General features: G+C 43.3%; 1 protein-coding gene and 1 pseudogene across 19 annotated transcripts in view; both read right to left on the reverse strand.

Annotated features, from left to right (window-relative positions):
* Positions 1–19,437, reverse strand: part of Per3 (period circadian regulator 3) — a 70,430-nt gene extending 50,993 nt beyond the window's left edge. For 17 of the 19 annotated variants that reach the window (XM_046424656.1, XM_046424652.1, XM_046424654.1 and 14 more), the window contains exons 1-9: positions 18,875–19,437; positions 18,068–18,210; positions 17,177–17,292; positions 15,222–15,423; positions 11,690–11,738; positions 7,839–7,981; positions 6,064–6,142; positions 870–976; positions 489–645 (exon numbers count right to left, since the gene is read on the reverse strand). In XM_046424656.1, coding sequence (XP_046280612.1) covers positions 489–645; positions 870–976; positions 6,064–6,142; positions 7,839–7,981; positions 11,690–11,738; positions 15,222–15,423; positions 17,177–17,292; positions 18,068–18,210; positions 18,875–18,999 — 1,121 coding nt within the window. In that variant the 5' untranslated portion in view covers positions 19,000–19,437. Of the gene's footprint in view, positions 1–488; positions 646–869; positions 977–6,063; positions 6,143–7,838; positions 7,982–9,831; positions 10,182–11,689; positions 11,739–15,221; positions 15,424–17,176; positions 17,293–18,067; positions 18,211–18,874 lie in introns of those variants that run through there. The other 2 variants (XM_046424669.2, XM_058572701.1) reach the window with 2 other exon arrangements.
* Positions 985–3,808, reverse strand: LOC124079239 (chondroitin sulfate N-acetylgalactosaminyltransferase 2-like; annotated as a pseudogene).
* Positions 19,438–21,539: the final 2,102 nt, after the last annotated feature.

The following is a 21,539-nucleotide window of genomic DNA, read 5'->3' on the forward strand; positions in this document are numbered from 1 at the left end:
CAGAAACAAAAAACATACTACAAGGTAAAATTTGACAACAGAAGGCTGACATAAGAAGTTGTACACGCTATGGAGATCTTTAAAATATAGAAGAAGCAAATAGAGGGAAAAAATCCTTAGTTCCTCTACTCATACCTAACCCATATTAATTTTTTATTTCCTCTGATCTTCTTTTCCCTATTTCAGTTTGTATGTCGGAAACACAATTAGAAGGACAGGTGTAGATAACTTTGTATGCTGCATTTTACATCTAACATGTCAAACATTCTAGGTATCATGTTAGGTAATTTCTGCAAAAATTTTTATTGACCAATATAATAATACATCAAGCAAATATTCCAGAGTTTACTTAACAATGGACATTTAAGACACTCTAAGTCTGACATTATTTACTTCAGGTGCCAACTGCTTCAAGGGGCAGTCAGTGGGCTAAAGAATATTATTTAGTAAAAAAGATGTTTAGAAAATATTAAAGCCGATTGACTTACGTCCGAACTTTATGCCGACCAATGATGAAGGAAACCTTCCGGCTCCAGGGGTTCACAAAGCTGGACCAGCTGGAATCCAGTATGACGTAATCTCCATTTTGAGTACAGAATCTAATGGGTGAGTGTTCAAAGGGAGGATGGCCTGCATACTTCAAGACTACGTGAAATGAGAAGACAAAAGTGACTTTAGAGACACTGATTACAAGTGCTCTTTTCAAGTTGTTCATCTGTCAATTTTTTCAAGTGTTGAAATAGAGAACAATTGCTTTAGGGTCTCAACCTGCTGCCGATCTAGTTAAAGGCTACTGGCCAAAGAGAAACGAAGTGAAAAGTTGGACGAATCAGTGGTTAAAACTCCCCCTGCAGAGGAACAGGTCCTACCTTTCTGGTGCATGGTGACCATCAGAGGCCGGTCTTCAGGGTGCAGGCATGCTAACACAGAGGTTCCAGTCAGATCCTGAGGGAGGTAGCCCAGCAAAGGCACTGCTCTGGACCGAGGACACAACAAAGGCAGCAGGTTACACTCATTGAGTAACTGTACACTTCACACACTTTTAAAAATGCTTCTCAGCTGGGGGTGCAGCTCAGTGGTAGAGTGCTTGCCCTGCATGAGAGGCCTTGGGTTTCATCCCCAGTTCTGAGAAGCAAAACCCAACAACAACAAAGCCACCAAAAATGTCCCTGAAAACACTTCCTTACTAAGTTCTAAATAGGAAAAAAACTTATGCAAAATATGTTCGTGAAACGATTTATTTATTTATTTATTTATTTTTATACTTCAAATATTTTATTATGTTGGTTTTATATTCACACAAGGGAAAGGAAATCATCAGCTTCCCATCATCAGGGACAGATATTCACTAATTTCCCACATATGAGGAAATATGATGGTGGTATGGTATGAGATTTCCAGTTACCAAGTGGCCACAGACCCTTAAAATCTTAAAAACCTACTGGGGAGATAAGAAATACACACACGGAAAAATATGATGATATGATGATGATAATGATAATATGATGATGATGATGATGATGATGATAATAATAATAATAAATTCTGGGCATAGATGATACACACAAAGAGAGCTTTTCTGATATCTTTTAGGTCTCTGCATAAATGCCTCCTTATCAGGGGGATATTTCCAGATACCATTTCAGAAGTAGTCCAATCTCCCACTCTTTAATTTCCATCCTCTTCCCTGGCTGTTTTCCTTAGTATCACCAGACATGTTTGTGTGAGTGTCTTCCCGACTCCATGAGAGTAGGGATTTTGTTTTGTTCATTACCATGCACACAGTGCTCCTCACAGAGTAGGAGTTCAATATGCATTTGCTAAATGAATGAATGAATAAATGAATAGCAGGTCTGGGAAGAGATTGCTTATGTATGGAGTACTTAGAGAAGATATTAGAAGCAGAACTTGAGTTATGCCTGGGTTAAAATCCTGAAGTCACTGGTAAGTGTACAGGTCATTCCAAATAATTGTTCTCAAAAGTGAAAGAGGTAAGAAAGAAAGCATTTGGAGGTCAGACAAATCAGATGGGAACAAAGGGACCCTAACATGGGAACAATGAGAGGAGGCTCAGATTGAGGTACACCTATCATGCAAAGTTAAAGAACTTGGTCAGTATCCTAAACAAGGGGGGAGTCAGCAAGGTTTTCTGCTAGGACAGTGGTTCTCACCCCGAGGCCCTCAAACCCACAGCAAAGCACTCCCTAGCACCATATTAGATGCAAATTTTCAGGTTCCACCTCAGACACTGACTCAGAGGCCAAGGGTGGAACCAAGTCTCTGAGTTTCAGTAAGCCCTCCAGGTGCCTCTGACACTAAAGCTAGAGAACCACTGCACTAGGGATACAGTTGAATCAAAAACAGGAACATGTGAGGAAGATTACTCCTACAACAGTATAGCTTGGGTAATGGAGAGATGGAAGTAAAAGCTCAAATAATGCATGGATTGGACTCTAAGTGTTCTGGGTGTCCATATTCTTCTCCTTATCTTATGTCATATAAATCTTTCCCTTCTTTTGTGGAAACTGTCCATTGCCACCCCACATGCCTAGTACCAAGTAAAACACTGATCACAGAATACCCTTCACTCTACCCGGCCCAACCACATAATGTCCTAGGAGTGGGGACCAGGCTCAAGTGGGGTCAATCACAAAACCCCCACCCCACCTGGCCAATGTGATTGGCTCAAGAGTGGGCAAAATGTCCTTTCCTGGGATTTCCTCAACGAGAGCTGGGAGAAAGCTCTTTCCTCTCTGATGGCAAAGCTGAGAAGATGTGAGCCCAGAGCCGCCAACAGCCATATCCCTCACCATGTGGAAGAAGCCAATCTTGCGACAGATTCTAGGATAGACTTGACTTTAGAGAGACCTTCTTTACCAAAATACACCACTGTGAGATGAATCCTCTTGTCCTGATGAATACAAACATCCCTGAAGTTCTGCATAAACTGTGCAAATGCTTCAGTTCTTTCAGCAAGTGGCACAATGATATTAATAATTGATCTAGTAATGTCAATCATCTCACTCTTCACTTTCATGAGAGGTCCAAAAGGGCGGAAGAGGGTCACACGTCTATATTCCATAAGGTCTGCTTTCTTAAAAAAGAGTTCATACTGTGTTCCCTTATCTTTCTCAGTGCGACAATAACCTTCTATGAAGTCATTTTCATTAAATATAAGTTTCTATCCCAGGGGACCCGCCTCATCTTCCTGTTCATCATCTTCATCAGGATTATTAATGACCTCCAAGCCAGCTTCAATAACGTCTGTCAATTCATCTCATTTGTCTTTTCTAAGCGGCTTTTCTTCAAGATGTCGAGTGAGACCCATTTCCAACTAAAATACTTTCATTAAAGTAAAACTTTCAAAAGGAATCACCCCATACTCACTGGGTAGTTTGGCTCCTGTGCTAACTTCAGCTTTGTCAATCTGGGAATGAAGAAATTCTAAAAGATCACTAGGTGCTTGTTCTTTGTTGCCTTGATAGCCTATGCCATTAGCCCCTATATTCTTTCTCTCTTGTAATGATTTCATCTTCTCACTCATTTCTTGTAATTCTTGTTTTAGTTGGGCGATTTGGCGTTTCAGACTGGTTGCCCTGGTTTGATAATGTTCTTCTTGCTCCTGTAGGAGGGCTTGATAGTACTCTTTACCATAATTTTCTCCGACAACAGCAGGAAGAGATGCATTTCCATCAGTCTGAGGGGCACACTCCAGAAGGTACATAAATAATACCAAACTACAGAGCAAAGCCAGTCCTAACAGTAGCCAGTGGGTCCGGGTGTGAAGGATTGATCCTCATCTAGACATTCTTATAAATGTGTATTTGCCTAACAAGATAAGTTGCTTCTTCATACCTTTAGCAAAAGGTTATCAAAATCAAAAACAAAATCAGGATTTCCATAAAAGGTACCAAGATGAATTCTGCTGTAGTTTAAAAAAATTGTTTTCTCAGTAGTCATGACTACTTGTAGAAATGAGAAATTAAGTATACTTCCTGTTTTGTTACCATGAAATCCAGAATAAAACAATCTGAACTATAAAATCCATTATATGGGTAGTGAGCTTTCGCGCTGGCCCTCTCGGTCCACCGCAGCCACCAAGCTACCCCCACCTCCGGGATGGCGGGCGCACATGGGGGGCGCCCCTTGCACTGGGGCCACCGCCTCAGCAACCCACCCGCCGGGCGCGCCGCTGCGCCAAGCTCATGAAACGATTTATAAAAGCAACAAAGTAAGTGGCTGCACTGAGGGGAAATGGTCTTATGATCCAGTAAATGTTGGTGTCAATAGAGAAGCTGCATCACAAACACACATAGAATGAGCCAGAAGACAGACCTGGTAAGACCAGGCATCTGTTTCCAGCAAGTTCTTCAGAAAGAGTCTGATGCCCATTATGTTTCCATTAAAAAAAAAAAAAAAAAATCATAACATAGATGCTGATAATTTTAAATGAATAAAGCAGGTTACAAATTTATACAGTGTTGTTATAATTTAGATCTTGAATGTTTCCAAAAGCCCACATTAAAGGCTTGGCCCCTGGCCCATGCACATGTTGAGACCTTCAGTGTGGAGGGTCTAGTGGAAGGAAGTCAGGTTACTGGGGACCCTGGCCCCTTGCGCTTTCTCTTTCTGCTTCCTGGCCACAGCTTTGCTCCACCCCATGCTCCTGCAGGGATGTTCTGTCTGGCCACAGATGCAAAGGCAATGAAGCCAACCAGCCATGGACTGAAACTTCTGAAACTGTGAGCCAAATAAAACTTTCCTCCTTACAAGTTGATTATCTCGAATATTTTGTCACAGTAACAGAAAGCTGATTAACATAGCATGCTTAAGAATACTTAAATACAAAAGATGATATGAAGTAGACACAGAAACACTTTTAGGACACTTAACACATTCATGGGAAAACTGTTATGATAAGAGTAAAACTGCCCTAGAAAAAGCTGACTTCATGACTATTTCCAAAAACATTTTCTAATGCAATAAATTCAAGCTATTTACAGAATTAGCCTTCGATTTTCTAACTTTACACAGAATATATTATACAAAGTATTTCATTAATTACTGTTTGGTTTCAGGGTAACTATAATTAATAAACCCATTTTCAAATGTTAAGCTTTTTTGGGGGGGGGGGGGCTGGGGATGAGGCTCAAGCGGTAGCGCGCTCGCCTGGCATTTGTGTGGCCCGGGTTCGATCCTTAGCACCACATACAAACAAAGATGTTGTGTCCGCCGAAAACTAAAAAATAAATATTAAAATTCTCTCTCTCTTTAAAAAAAAAAAAATGTTAAGCTTTTTAAAAATCAAAATTAATACTTATCATTATTATGCCCAAGTTTTTGTCATTTTTACTTTACACTATGTGTGGAACAGCATGGATTCCCAGATTTTCAAATTTCTTTAATAATTAAAATTCAAAAATAAATGTGAGGGAAAATGGCAGTTACAAATATAATATCAATCTTTAATACTTCCAAATAAAGATATTGAAAATCAGTGATAAGCAATTATTAATATCTACCATTACTATTCTTTAAATAACAAAAACTATCTAAACACCCTCCTCAAAGAAAGAAGGAATGACTTAAATTCAAAATAAAGAAAAATTCTTTAAATAAATTCTCTTAAAAAAAAAAAAAAAAAAAAAAAAAAAACAACTTTTCCCCCACTTCATAAACTGATTTGAGGAACACTTGTCCACTGGGAATGCCTGGGATTAGAGAAGCCAGTGACCAGTTTGAGTGTCCAACATCATGGGTATTACTGGTAAACTGGCTCCCAGGTTCACTGTGTGCTTCTGCGAAGAAGGACTGACCGGCCACCTAAAGCATCATGAAATCTAATATGGTCTCTTGTAAATCACTTTTAGAAATATATCAAGTGTTTATGTTAAAAATCAGACAACACAAATAAATTCCAACCTAACTAACAACAATCTTGTGGGCAAAGGGATGGACTGCAGCTTCACAATGTAGAAGAGCATGCAAACCTGATGTAAACTTTTTCTCATATTTAATACATTTTCAGGAACAAATTTCTTATAGATTTAAAGAAATTCTTACCTTTCATCTATTTCAAGAAACACACACCCTGGGGTGTGTGTTGTGGTAAAAATTCTTTTATCCACTGGGATTCGAGGAGCTAGGAGAAAACAGAAAGACCCATTTAAAGGCAATGGCTAATTAAATCCACTTAACTACTGCTTAACATATTAAAAAGGAACCAACATATTTGAAATATGTATGAAATATGATATGTCAAGAACTATGTAATGTTTTGAACAACTAATAATAAAATTAAAAAAAAAAAAAAAAGGAACTAACATCACTATATGAAATAGTGGAAATCTCCCTTGGGGTCCAGGCCTTCCAGCAGCCAAAGCTACAGACAAATGATAAGAATTTTCATTAACTACATCTTAATCAAACCAAGTGTGACATTCACTAAGGATAACTTTGAAGAAAAATTCTGTGCCCACTCAATAGCCTGTTTTCATCACAAATAATCTAGTGGTTAAAGCAGAAGTAAATGAAAAGTTTAGTGATAGTTAGTGGTTGCAGACAACTCAACAACAAAAGTATCTGAAATTTACTTAGTACATGGACGGTCTTTGCATAATAAAATCAGTACTGTCGGGCTGGGGTATGGCTCAGTGGTAGAGTGCTCGCCTAGCACATCCGAGGCCCAAATAAAGGTATTGTGTCCAACTACAACTAACTAAATAAATATTAAAAAAAAAAAATCACTACTGTCAGTTTTGCTCCAACATGTGATTTAAAAAACAAAGAGATGATACACTAGGGAACAATCTGAGCATCTATAGCACCACATTTGCTCAGGTGCGATTTCTTTTGCAAGAAACCTAACATGGAGGCAGAAGTTGGAGCCACTGAAGACACTAAAACATGCACCACTCCATCATCATCCTGCTAGCTGGGTTCTTCCTGTGTTGTCTGCCAGGCGTACTGCAGTGTTTAGTATCTCTTAAGCATGATGGGGCTGGAGTTGTGGCTCAGTGGCAGAGCACTTGCCTAGTATGCATGAGGCACTGAGTTCGATCCCTGGCACCACATAAAAATAAACAAGTAAAATGAAGGTATTGTGTCCATCTACAACTAAAAAAATTTTTTAAAAAAAAGCATGAATGTGTAAAATGAGCTTTTATTTTTATTAGAATCCTGTCTTATTTTTCAAGTGTGAATAAGTTTTGGGCTGACCCTACTGTCACCACAGCTCTGCAGGTTTGTGAGTTCGTGCAGGCAAGCATGCTACATCAGAATGGCAGTGACTGCCACAGCACCCAGAGCTGCCTGAGCACTGGCACGTGAGTTTAGAAACATGGCTCTGCTTGCTCAAGTTTCAAAACAGTTTTTTAAAAACATACATTCCAGGGGCTGGGGGTATAGCTCAGTTGGTAGAGTGCTTGTCCCGCAAGTATAAGGCCCTGGATTCAATCCCCAGCAACCCCTCACAAAAAAAAAAAAAAAAAAATGCATTCACTCCTGTGGCCTCTCTATGCATCAGTTTCAGTGCTCAAATTCCACACAGACAGAATCAAAAAGCCCTACAGAATGGGTCACCAGCAGAGAAGGGACTGGAGGACCATGGATCTGTCTGAAGTCCCAAGCTAAGATTGTGAGGCCAGGCAGTCAGTGAAGATGGCTGCTCCGGAAGTCAAGGTCAGTAAAAGCTGACAAGTATGCTCAGAGTCCAGGAGCCCAACTCCTAAAAAAAAGCATCTTTCTGCCCTAGGGCTGCAGTGAACAGGCTTCGCTGTGTTCCTATCTGATTGCTGGCATTTCTGCATCTCATCTAAAGGCAGGTCCTCCTGACTTACCTTCATAACCAGAGTGAATCTTCTCAACCAGCGTTAGACAGCAAGGTTCTGATTCTGGTTGGGTAGAGCTATGTACATGAACCAAATAGGGGATGATCCGGAACGGGGAGTAATGCTTCTCGTGCTCTCTGCCTCCACCTCCACTGAAGAGATGGAAGGTGGTTAGTGCTGGCCCTGGTGCCCTCTGGGAATGGCCCCATGGGGAATTCCCAGACAGACACGATCAAATCTAAGATGTTTAAACAGCTTGTTTTCCATAGCAGGGCAAGGTTAGTTTGAAATTTCAATATCCAGGCAATACTACTCGTCCACTATTCATTGAATAAAAGGTTTTATGGAGAACTGCTTATATCACCATGAGACTAAAAGCAGAACAGACACTGCATGATTTTCTCCTGACCTCTGTGCCCCAAATGCCCAGGCTGACTCTTCCACTTCTGCCATAAGGAGGCCTATCTTATGGGTCTACCTCAAGTGCCACCAAACAGAGAACTGGTTCTCTGTGGTCATGTCCCAAAGCCAACTCTCAGTTGTCCCTTGCCACTTCTTCTTTCCAAGAACTAATTTAGTCTCACAGCTTCAGCTGGACAGTCGGGCACTCTAGTCCTTCAAGATGCTGCCTGAGGAGGAAAGGAGAAGTCGGGTCTGAAATCCAGCCCCTGCCCAGCCCTGGCCTTGAGCATGTGCCTCCTCCTGATTCTCACGAAGATCTGGGATAGGGGTGGTGTCTGGCTCTGAGTGACCAGTACAAGGATTTCACCCCAGCTGCCCAGGGGACATTTTCACTAGGATGTGCCACCATCCCTTAAGAGTCCATATGACCGAGGTCCGACTCCCACACTCCACTGTACTAACCACACCTCTACTCCACACCATCCCGGTCCTGACACTAATCCCAAGCCGGTCTCAGTGCTGCCAGACATGAGCCCAACACACACTCCCCACTGGCTCTCCCCTCTCTTCCCTGTTCCTAGGACCCCTGCTCCTCCTCCTCCTCCTGCCCTGCAGCAGGTGGCCACACAGGGGTTCCTGGATTCCCTCCTACTCTTCCCTCCGTTCCACGATGGGCTTCCCAGGCTCCTCAGCCCAAGGGTTCTCATGCCACTGACATGCTGATGACCTAGGACCCACCTCTGGGCTGGACACTTCCCTTGAACTAGACTCATGTCTCAGCTCAGATCTCAAACTTAACTTGCCTTCCTGCCTCTCTCCAGGAAGCTGATTCTCCTACAACTTCCTCCACCTCAGTAAGTAACTCCAGCTGAAAACTCTGCTGTCATCCTTGCCCCCTTTTCACCTCACACCCCAAATTGAATCCTTTTGTAAATCCTGGCAATAATCCCACACGAAGGCTGCTGTGCACTGCCATGCTGGCCTGGCACTACGGACAGGCAGCCTTGCACCACTCTCCCTGCCTCTGCCCCTTCACAGTACCGCCAACACAGCAGCCAACACAACCCTTGGTAATGTAAATTATGCTTCCTTTCCAAAACCCAAAGCTGTCTGGCTCTGTGCACTGAAATTCCTGGAGCAGTGAAAACCCTGTAGCAGCCATGCCTACTACCCAGAGCCAGTCTCCAGAGCTTTCATGCCACTTCCCACAGGAACTGGGGATTCCCAGGGAAATGACTGACTGCAACTCTGGGACATCACATGCCTGAAAGAAAGGAGGGTGACCTCACGGGCACCCTCTCAAGGGCACAGGAACCACCCTGAAGGGTTTCCTACTGCTGAAATGGGCAATTTGAGCATCACAAAGATGAACGGGAACAAACATTCTGAAAAAACCTTTGAGGAAATAACACGATAGCTGAGATTTGCTCCAAAATAACTTGGGGAAGAGGAGCCGAGGAATTGGTGATAGTACACTGGTCACGGGTTAAGGTTATTAAAGTTGGGTGATTATATATTGATTCTCTACTTTTCTGTTATGTTAGAAAACTCCCAAAGTAAAAGGTTTTTGAAATAAGTGATGACCCTGAACAAAACTTACTCCATTCAAAAGCTGCTCCCCGCATCTTGGTCCTTCCTTGGCCTCAGCCAGGCAGATTCCCTGCTGCCCGCCCCCCGCCAAGGCGGTGCCAGGCTGCACCCTCTGCCAGGAACAGCTTCCTCAGACACTTCTCGGCCCTCCATTCCCGTATGGCTCACTACCTCACCTCCTCCGGTCTCTGGCTGCAATCAGGCTTCTTAAAAGGAGAGTTCCTTGATTACTCTTGCCACCGTCTGGGTATGGCTTGTCACCACCAAAGTGCTAAATGCCAGTGCAAGGTACTGAGAGGTAGCGGGGCTTCAAGGGGTTTAGGGTCATGGGACCACCCCCAGGAAGGGTCGGTGTCGTTCCTGTGGGAGTGGGCAGTTTCAGTGAGAGTGGGTTGATCTGCCATCTGGTTCCCTGGCCCCTTCTCTTGGCACATGCCAGCCTGCCTGCATCATGAGGCCCTTACCAGAGGCCCAGCAGATGCTGGTGTCATGCTCTGGACTTCAGAACTTGGACACAAATAAACCTTTCTCCTTTATAAATTTTCCAGCCTCAGGTACTCTAAATAGCAACAGAAAATGGACCAAGGAAGCCTGAAATACAAGGGCAATCTCTTCACTTCCCAGAACTCCCTTCTGCTGAGTTAGTCTCTATAAAGAATTTACTGCCAGGGACACACACATTTACATGTTATTGGTCCCCACTACAGAACTCAAGTACACAAGGGCAAGCGTTTTGACCCCAGTACTATAATCATGCCTGCTCAGAAGTTGAACCTAAACACAGTCATTAAGCTGATGAACCCACAGGGTATTTCCTGGGGGCCTGGGCTGTTGGTGGGCAGCAGCATAGGCCTCCCTGCTTGCCCTTCCTAGGCTCACCCCTCCTTGCATTCAGATCCTACCAGCGCAGGCCCCCAAATCCATGGGTGATATCATTAACCAATTACATGGGTTTCTCTCTAACTATCTACAGCAGTTATAGCTTTAATCACGATGCCATCTTAAAATATTTTCCCTTTTTATTATGAAAGTAAAGTCTGTAAGAAATAAACTACCATTAATCTTATGGTCTATTTTCTTCTAGTTCACCATCTCTGGATTTTTTAAATCCTTCTCACAAGTATAAATACCTTGCTTTCTTAAAGCTATTTAAATGGGGTATAGTGGTGCAGCAGAGACTTGGGAGGCTGAGACAGGAGAATTGTAAGTTTGAGGCCAGCCTCTGCAACTTAGTGAGCTCCTATCTCAAAAAATAAAAAGGGTTGAGGATGTATTCAATGGTAGAGTGTCCCTAGGTTCAATCCCTAGCCCCATGGGGGAGGGGGATGGAGAAAAAACTTCAAAAATTTAAAAATTCAAGTACAGCTGAGTAGAGAAAAAAATTTTTAAATGTGACTAAAAGATAAAAAGCAGACCAAAAAGTGCACTAAATAATGGTCATTTCAAAACGTTCTTCCTGTGGCTGGGGTTGTGGCTCAGGGGAGGAGCGCTCACCTAGCAGGTGTGAGGCTCTGGGTTCGATCCTCAGCACCACATAAGCATAAATAAATAAATATAATAAAGGTACTGTGTCCAACTACAACTGAAAAATAAATATTTAAAAAACAAAAAATGTTCTTCCTACCCACTGACCCCCACATGCCACTGGGGTGGATAGTTAGCTTTCTGACTTTGCCCACTGCATTACTGTCTTGTTTATTCCTGAGCATGTCTCTTTTTAATACAAATGCAAATTCCTCATGGCAACCACATCTATTTTTTTTTTTAATCTACAACAGAATCTGGCTTAATATAAAAGAACCAAAATAAGTGCTAAATACAAACCAGAGCATCAGGTGCATTCTGGCCTCCCCAGCCTGTCCACTTACCGGATCCTGCAGAAGAAGGGCTTCACTGGAGCATATTCGTACTGCGATGCTGGAAACAGAGATAAAGCGTCAGTTTCTCATCCCAAGGGCCACACTCCTCAGATGAGCAGTCTCACACTATTGCCAGCCAACAACTGAGGATTATTTTTAAAAAGAGATGAGCTTTTGACTGAGAGAGGGCTCTTTTCCCTGGGCTGAAGGGCCTTGTATTATCCCAGCAACCCTCAGGCAGACAAGTGGGGGCACCTGACTTAGTGATTGCTGCATGCCTGCCCACATTCGCTACTTCAAATGCCACCACAGTCGTCCTTTGACACCATTATTTTGGTGGTAATAGTCTGGACAGTTCTCAATACTTGGAAATTTAGAACAGTTTCAGCATTTAGCTCTATGAAATATACATTTCTTTGACTTTTCCCCCTTCACTTTAAATTCTTTCCTTGGATAAGTTTCTGAAAGTTGTGTTCTAGGTTAAATGATGTGTTCATTTCACAACTCTCAGGTACTCTTTTTAAAAAAATACATATTTTTTAGTTGTAGATGGACACAATACCTTTACTTTATTTATTTATTTTTATGTGGGGCTGTGGATTGAACTCAGTGCCTCACAAATGCTAGCCAAGTGCTCTACCACTGAGCTACAATCCCAGCGCCATCTCATGTATTCTGAAATTAATTTCTAGAGACTATATGGATTTACAGTGTCACTAATGCTTTCTCTCAGTAATACTTTCTCATGATCTTCATGCCAACAGTTTGTGTCAATTTAGTGACTACTAACTTACAAGGTTACAATTTGGAAACAAATTTGCTTATCTTAGGGTCAAATGAGGGGGTTGAACCTTTACCCAAATGTTTGCTATTTGTATTTCCTCTGGTAGAACTCCCTGGAAATATTTTTGGGGCATTTGTGCACTGCAGTAAAACATGGAAAGCTTTGAGAAGTTAAAAAACAAAACCAACAAAATAAAACAACTGATGGTAGCATAAATGGTGACAACCCAAAGAACCAAAATACTGAATCAGGCTGATCTCTGCTTCCACGGAGAGGACTGTAGGAGAATCGGGGATCAGCCTCTACTGTGATGTGAACTTGCTCACCAATCACACACTGCACGAGGCTCCTGAACCCAACTGTGTTCACCTCAAGTTCCAGAATCCTGGGAGCCAGAATATGCAATCTCAGTGGGCAGAGCCCATGAAGCATTAGACACCCAGGCTACAAGTGTGAATTCTTGTTTCTGGAAGTGTGTTCGCAGTAAATAGCAATCAGATCCTTCTGAGAGGTATACAGAACGAGTTTTAAGAAGAAACATGTTCTGATGCAAAACCAAAGGCTGCCCACAGCTGGCTACATCACTTCCTATGTCCTCTTATGTTCTGAAGGCGGTAACATGGGCCCATCCAGTTGTAGGGCTCAGCAACTGTTCTCAGTATGAGTTTGAATCCTTGAGATTCACAGGAAGAAATATAATGTGCATAAGATCATGATGGCACAAGTCAATTTGAGGTACCAAAGACAAAAATTGCAGGAGACACTGTTTTTTACATGGAAGAAGCGTGTCTCAATCAACAAAGATGATCAGGCTGAAAAGACAGGACAGGGACCACACGTCAGTGCTGAAGGGAAAATGTGCAGGAGCTAGAGAATACTCTGGAGTGTCTGTCCTGTTCCTAGCTGGACCCCAGCATCTAGAATTGTCCCTGGTCCACAGTGACTGCTGAATAGATGTTTATGAAAAAATGACTAATGAGGGGAAAGAAACAAACACGGATATTTAAAGATGAAAATGTGTATTAGGAATGAGGAAGAGAAAGGCAATCAATGCTTTTGAAAGATGCAAAAAGGAGAAATGATGGAGCTAGGAGGCAAGACTGCTAGGCATGTTTTCTAGAGCTTATGAAGAAATATTCAAAAAAGATGGCAGAGGGGCTGAGGCTGTGGCTCAGCGGTAGAGCACTCGCCTAGCATGTGCAAGGCCCTGAGTTCGATCCTCAGCACCACATAAAAATAAAGTAAAATAAAAGCATAGTGTCCAACTTAAAAAAAAATGGCAGAAAGGTGACAACTGGAAAAAGAAGCAAGGCCTTTCTTCGTTGGGCCAAGAACTGGATTAAAAAAATCAGAAAAGATATATATTAACTGACAAAGATGAAATAGTTCTGTTTCACACAGTGCAAATATATTTCACATTACTGGTCTATACACTTAAAATTGATTTAAGAAGGCAAATTTAATGCTATAGTTTTGTTGGTTTTTTTTTTTTTTTTTCTTTCTATTTTCTTTTTGGTACTGGGGTTTGAACCTTGAACCCAGGGACACTTAGCCACTGAACCACATCCCCAGACTTTTTTTTAAAAAAAATATTTTATTTAGAGACAGGGTCTTGCTAAGTAACTTAGCGCCCAAGTTGCTAAAGCTGGCGTTTAACTCACCTGTGTCAGCCTCCCAAGCAGCTAGAATTACAGGCATAAACCATCACACCTAGCTGCTATACATTTTTTAATCACAATTTTTAAAATTTAATTTTTTTTTAATAATTAAAGGGTTTGGAATCAGAGAGTAAGCTCTTCGAGACACTTCACAAAGAAATGAAATATTATAAAGAGTGATTTAAAAAATAAAGGAATTATTTAAAGATCACACAGGACTGAATGTCACAAGGAAAACTGACTACACATCCCCGGTTCAGATAGACAAGCATTTCAAAAAAGAAAGTAATGAGATTCATAAACTTTTAGGAGGAAGCAAGAAAAACTGGAAAAGGGAGCTATCAGTTTTATCTCTAAAGTAAAATCCATTAGATAAGGAAATCATGAAATCAACATAGAGGAAAAACATTTAATTTTATTAAAGGAAACAGGTTTTGTAGCAACTAAACTGTTGTATAGTATGCTGGTAATCAAATCATATTTTAATATATAATCTATGGGGCTGGGGATGTGGCTCAAGCGGTAGCGCGCTCGCCTGGCATGCGTGCGGCCCGGGTTCGATCCTCAGCACCACCACATACAAAGATGTTGTGTCCACCAAAAACTAAATAATAAATATTAAAAAATTCTCTCTCTTTCTTTAAAAAAACCTGTTTAAAAAAAAAATATATATATATATAATCTATGAAACTAACTTGACTAAATGAAAACCAACTTCTTGGGTCTTTGTGTTATTAGAAACATTTAAAATGCTGTTTCAGCTTGTAATCTCAGTGGCTCAGGAGGCTGAGACAAGAGGATCGCAAGTTGAAAGCCAGCCTCAGCAAAAAGCAAAGCGCTAGACAACTCAGTGTAGACCCTGTTTCTAAAGAAAACAAGGCTGGTGATGTGCTCAGTGGTTGAGTGTCCCCGAGTTCAATTCCCGATACGTGCCCCACCCCCCAAAAGCTGTTTCATCATATTTTGACATTTTAAGAAAAGAAATAAGACAAACTATATAGTTCACATATTCTAAGTAATGCATTAATTTCTGCACTATTTTTGTAAAAATGAAACTGATCTTGGGGCATGATACACATCCCAACATTGGTCCCATTACCTCTTTGGGTCCAGCTGCTCCAGAAAGGAAGCTGACCTCGGGCAGTGTGTGTGTAAAACACCCTCACGTCTTGAGGGGCAAGCAGGTCAACAAAGTGAGAGGACTTCAAGAAATCTTTCTTACAATTCAGGATCAAAGCAGCCTGCTCAGATATGTGCAGTAACCTTCCAGAAAGAAACGAAAACACGGCCACAAAGGTATCCTATGAGAAACCATTTAAGACAAACGCAAATGTTATGATACTTATGGGAAATACCCCCAGAAAGGAAAGTTTCTTCTAGATTTCTACTATAATCAATAACCTAAAACATATACAAATCCTGAAAAGGCAAGACAATGCTAAAAATAGTTTCTTTCAGCATTCCTCTTAGAAAATATCACAAAATCTGCAATTCACCTGCTGAAGGTTTGATTTCTATGCCAAAAAATACACTGGCTCCTTCTACACAGACTCAAAATACATGTGGCACAAAAGCTTCTGAGTCCTTCTTCAGAAACCATGCCTCACACCCAGGGAATTTGCTGCCTTCTCAGCAAGTTCTGTGCCTCCCCCAGGAAGTATCCCTGAAGACGCCTCACCCAGCACCTCTGCTCTGATTATCCATTAGACACAATTAGGATTTGTTTATGATCAGCCACCATTTGTAGTATCATGTTTTCCTCTTTAGCTTTATTTTAAAGATCTTAGAGGGAAAATGTTTTCTTAAACTTTTTTTTTTTTTAAAGCTTCACATATCCTGCTACAGTATTATGCACATACTAGTTGGTAAAATAAGCTCTATTACAAAAAAGTAGCTTTTTAATTATTTTTATATGAGCTTATTTTACAATGTTACAAAATCGTTAAGTTACAAGTATGTTGAAGTCTAAATATAAAATTAAGTAATCATTCTATCAACAAAATGTGAGGCCTATTTCCCTGTCAATAAGACAAAAAAAAAAATTATCTTCCAAAATTTCACAAAAAATGAGAGCATCTCAACTCATCTGTTCTATAAAACCCAATGTAATAACCTGAAGTAGTAGATATTGAACCTAAGAATGATACAAATAGAAATTAATAATCTGGAGATGAGAATAAAAAGTAGGAAGTTACTCTGCGGCATTATTATTTTTCCTCTTTTTTAAAAAGCGTTCTCTCTGTATGACTTTTTTCATTGGTTCTTTGTAGTCTATAGGATTCATTTTGACATAATTATAAAAACCTGGAATATAATTTGTTCTACTTAATTCCCTAGTACTTCCCCTTTCCCCTCCTCTCTTCCTTCCCCTTTACTGATCTATACTGGGGATTGAACTCAGGAGCACTTGACCACTGGGCTACATCCCCAGCCCTTTTTTGTATTGTATTTAGAGACAGTCTCACTGAGTTGCTTAGGGCCTCACCATTGCTGAGGCTGGCTTTGAACTTGCCATCCTCCTGCCTCAGTCTCCTGAGTTGTTGGTATTACAGGCGTGTGCCACCGCATCTGGCTATTTTTTTTTTTTTAAGTTAGTGTCTTATGGATGTACATGATGGTGGTATGTTCATATTTGTACCTAGGAAAGTTAGGTCAGTTTCATTCCGCTGTCTTTCCCTACCCCTTCCCTGTGCCGTCACTTCATTCCCCTTTGTCTACTCCACTGATTTCTTCTATTCTCCTTTTTTTAACCCTTGCCCTTATTTTGGATTAGCTTCCATTTTTCCTCTTAATTTAAGAAAACTCAGGCATGCTAAGGGGATAGAAGCAGCTGGTGAACAAATGAAACTACTGCCCAGTACACAACACACTGCTTCGGTTTTTGGATGTTCTCTGGCAAGAGAAGCCACACATGCCTTTTGAGCAGTTTCTCCTCTGTTTACCTCAAACTGTGGTTCTTGAAACTTTCACTCAATATTTTTAAAAATATACAACTACAGAAGCTTCTTAGGAGAAGTCACCCAGGTTGACGTGGGAACATTCATAAATTCTTACTGTGTTCTTAGAAGTGTGTTCAGAAGCAACAGTGGCCAGCTCCTTCAGACTGTACACAGTCACTTCCCTCTCAGATGCTCTGTTTAGATTGTGAATCTGGAAAAATTCACTGTTTGCTAAGAAACACAGGGAAATAAACAGTCCAGTGACAATGGTATCTTCAGGAAATCACATTTAGCATTACTAAGCAGGCTTATTAGGAAAAGAACACCTTAAGAGCATTTCCCTCAAATCAAGTCGCATTCTGCTTATATCTAAAATATTCACAATTATGCAAACTTACAATTGTGAATTTTATGACTCCGCCTGTTCTAGGTCATAAGAAGCAAGATACATTTAATATACTAAAACAAGTTAAAAAAGCTTCAGACACAGGCAATTTTTATGGTGAGAACATTACTTCAGCATTCTGAAGCTACAGGTTATAGATGAAGCACAGAGTTTTGTGCTGAAGAGAATATGATTGTATGAAATCCCCTGAGGAGAAAAGTCAGAAAGAAAAAGGAAAAAGTGTTTAAAATTGTTCGTTTTTAATTTGGCAAATTCTTAGCATATCATGACTGCATTTTCAAAGCATGGGTAGGACGGGAAAAGGTAAATTGTATTTAGTCAAATGTGTTTTCTCATGTGACCTCCACAGGAGACAACGTTTAAAAAGTTAGTTTTCAAAATGTACTTATCCTAAATTCTCTCTTGCAACAGATCAGCAAAGTATTGCATAATACTACTAAACTGTTAGCCAAATAAGTTCTCCTGGTCTTTCAAATTTGAAAAGTTAAGACACTAATGAAATCAGTCTTAGATGTGCTCAAGACATTTTACACAGAAAGCTAAGACTCCTGTTCACGGCCAAGGTACACCTGCGCCTGCACATCCTCCGCAGCGGTTTACCTTGCACACTGCGCACGCAGCGAAGCGCATAGTTGAGGGCGTCTAGGGTGCTTGGTTTACTGCGTCTCTCCGCTGGGAAGTATTTTTTCATTTCTTGGACAACCATTAGAAGTTCTTCTGAAACTCTGTTTCGATCTTGTTCCCTGGAAGATAAAAAATGAGAAATAGGGGCTGGGGTTGTGGCTCAGCGGTAGAGCATTCGCCTAGCACGTGCGAGGCCCTGGGCTCGATCCTCAGCACCACATAAAAATAAATAAAATAAAGGTATTGTGTCCAACTACAACTAAAAAAATAGATATTAAAAAAATGAGAAATAACAATGTTGTACATGCAGGGACAACAAATTACTTTCCAGGGTCACTGTGAACAGCGACTCTTTCATTTGTTTATGCTTTTTTTTTTTTTTTCTTTTCCTTTTGGCACTGGGGATTGAACCCAGGCACGCTTCGCCCTGGAGCACATACCCAGTCCTCTCTGAGACAGGGTCTGAGTTTCCAGGGCTGGCCTCAAACTCGCCATCCTGCCTCAACCTCCCGAGATGCTGGGATTGCGGGCAAAGAGACAGAAGACGTCACTCTCCACTCCTATTTCCCACCTGGCCCGACCTCAGGGGACCTCTGGGACACTCTGCAGCTCTGCTGTACTCTAGTCACCGCCTGCGGCATCCCAGATCCCTTCGCCCTGATCTCTCCCCGCACTTTCTCCCGGGGTTAAGAACTCAAGATCAAAAGGGCCCGAGTCCTGCCCTCCCAGTCCCTGCTCCAGAGGGACAGCAGACGGCAGGGGTGCGCACGGGTGGGGCGTCACCTGTGGCCGCTCTCGGCGCGCGTTCCCTGCCGCCGGCCCCCCGGGCCCCGCGTCCCTCCGCGCCCCGCGCCCCTGGACTCGCGAGCGTCGCCGCCGGGCGCTCCCAGGCCTTCACGGGGGTCCATGGCGCGCCAAAGCCCTCGGCCGGCCGCCGGCTTCTCACTCTGCAGTCGGCGGCAGGGAAGGACCTCCCATCGTGGTCCCCGCCACCGCGCTGCAGGAAGACCAGTCACCACAGCCCGCCACCTCCGGTCGCGCTCATCTCAGGGGCACTTTCCTCCTCGGCATTTCACAGAAGTTCGCGCTTCTCCGCTCGCGGAGGTCCAGCCCCGGGGAGAACACGAGGTGACAAGCGGCACGAGCAGCTCGAGCCCCTGCGCGGCCCTCTGCCGGGTCCTCGCCGTAACCACTTTCCCCCCGGGCCGTGCTGGAAGCCGGCGTGCACCCAGAAAGCCCGCCGGCCGAGGGGCAGCTCCACGGCGCAAAGTTCCGGGACGCGGGGGCCGAGCGCTCGCCGCCACCGCGGCCCCGCCAGCCGCGAGCGGTCTCGAGGCCCGCCGTGTGCCGGGCTACTGTCGCGCCGCGCCCCTCGCGCGCCACGGGACCGGACCCCGCCCCCTCAGCGCGCGATTGGCCGCGGCGGCCGGGTGCGCGGGTCCCCATTGGCCCGGGGGCGGAGCCCGAGCTGGGACGCCTGGGTTATATAACCGCAGGGGCGTGGGCGGGGCGAAGCCCTAGAACACGTTACATAACACGTCGGTTAAGGGCAGCGCTCGGCCAATCCTGGCCGGCCGGCGGGTGGGCGGGGGTGGAGTGGCCCCGAGGAAGGCCAGGGCCAGCGCGCCGAGCTCCCTGGGGGCGGGACCAGTGGCAGCTGGCACGGCATTGATAGGGTACTGGAGCTGCCAGTCGCGAGGGGGCGGGACCAGGAGGGGTAGGCGGGTCCGGCGCGGCCTCCGCCCCAGCTGCAGGTGGGGGCGAGGGTCCTAAGGGGCGCTCGCGGGTAGACAGGTGACTTTAACTGCCAGGGGGGAGTCCGGGAGGCCTTGGGATGGTGCTGTGCTCTCTGGTCTTCTTAGTTCCCATTGTTTTCGTCTTTCCTAATATTGCTTTCCTTCCCGCTAACTCGAGGTTAGTGGGGCGTGCTTGGAAAAGCCGGCCTCAGGGCAGCCCAGGTAAAATGTAACTCGACCTTCAGACAGAGAAGTTAGACCCTGAAACTTAGCCTTCCTAAAGTTAGCGTTAATTTGGCAACTGGAGGAAGGCACGTATTTGGAAAAGATGGTTCAGAAAAGGGAGGCTTAGAACCCTTGGAAAAAAGTCTGGGCCTGGGGCTGTGGCTCAGTTGTAGAGCGGTTGCTTGGCTGCGTGAAGCCGTGGGTTCCATCCCCAGCACGGCTGAAACAAAACAGTCTGCAAGTTCCTTTCGGTTGGTATCTCAATTCATCCCGACAGAAAAAGTGCATATCAAAACCCTACCCCCTAGGCTGCCTGATACATCAAAAATACTCAGTTAATTGTTCCATGAATCAAAGTTGTGATAAAGGGAGAGGGGAAAAGTGAAGTGGCGGTTGTCCATATTATGTATTGGGAGAAACACCTGTTTTTCTAAGCGATACTCTACCTTGCAACGCTGTTCTCCCAAGCTCTGTTTTGCCAAACTGCATTCCTTCAACAAACATTGAATGCATATCTGGGCAGGGATGACTGTTAGCGTTGGAGACAGAATGGTGGACACACAGAATGAACGACGCTCAGGGAGTCTACATTTTGAGAAAGACATCAAGCATGAACTACTCCAATAAAGGAAGTTCAGAAAGCACTAGATGCTGTATATAAAACAAGCTAATGAGATGGGGTATACCTGAGATAGGTGGAGGTGAAAGGCACTTTAGCCAGGTGATCAGGCAAGGCCTCTGATGTGGAATTGGAACCCTGGTGATGAGAGAAGTAGGCCTTGGGGCTGGGGAAGGAGGCCCAACAGAGCAGAATAGACCACAGACATGGACAGGGAAACTTCTGCTGTTGAAAAAACCAGGAAGGCAGTAAGCTTTGCCTGGAGAAGAGAGGGCCAGAATGGTGTGAGATAAGATGGGAAAGTTAGAAAGGGCTAGATCATGGTGGGGCTTGTAATACAGGAATGTATTTGGATCTGTTAACATATGCAAAGGTTTACTTCACAAGGGCTATATGTTTCCTAGTTGCTAAAGAGTAAGACTTGGAAGTAAATATAAGGGAAGGGGGAAATAAAGGTGGCAAAATACAAGAGTGTTTGTGTTTGGAGAAGTCCCTCACCCTTCCAAGCTTACCTACTCTACACATGTCAGGGTCTACCTAATTCTCCATATATAGGGCCAGCTCTGCACATCACTTCTGAAAAAAACATATTTAAAAAGCCCAAAGCCAAATCCTGAACCTTTTGGTAATTGTGTGAAAGCCAGCTCCCCACTCAATGCTGAAAGGCACTTTTCAAAGGGGAGTGGTATGCTTCTACCCACTCTGGTATGGGGAAACTAAGGTACCAGAAAAGAATGTGTCCTGGAAGGATGGATGGGAAAGAAGAGAAAGTGCAGTGTGTAAGGGAGAGGGAGGAAGTGGCACAAGGAATGCCATTTTCAGTACTTGGACCAGGCAAAGCTATTGCTAAGGAACACAGGAGCCAGAG

The sequence above is a fragment of the Marmota monax genome, unplaced genomic scaffold (genome assembly GCF_021218885.2).
Source record: "Marmota monax isolate L192 unplaced genomic scaffold, Marmota_monax_Labrador192_F-V1.1 WCK01_AAM20220418_F8-fsc00080, whole genome shotgun sequence".
Classification (NCBI taxonomy): Eukaryota; Metazoa; Chordata; class Mammalia; order Rodentia; family Sciuridae; genus Marmota; species Marmota monax.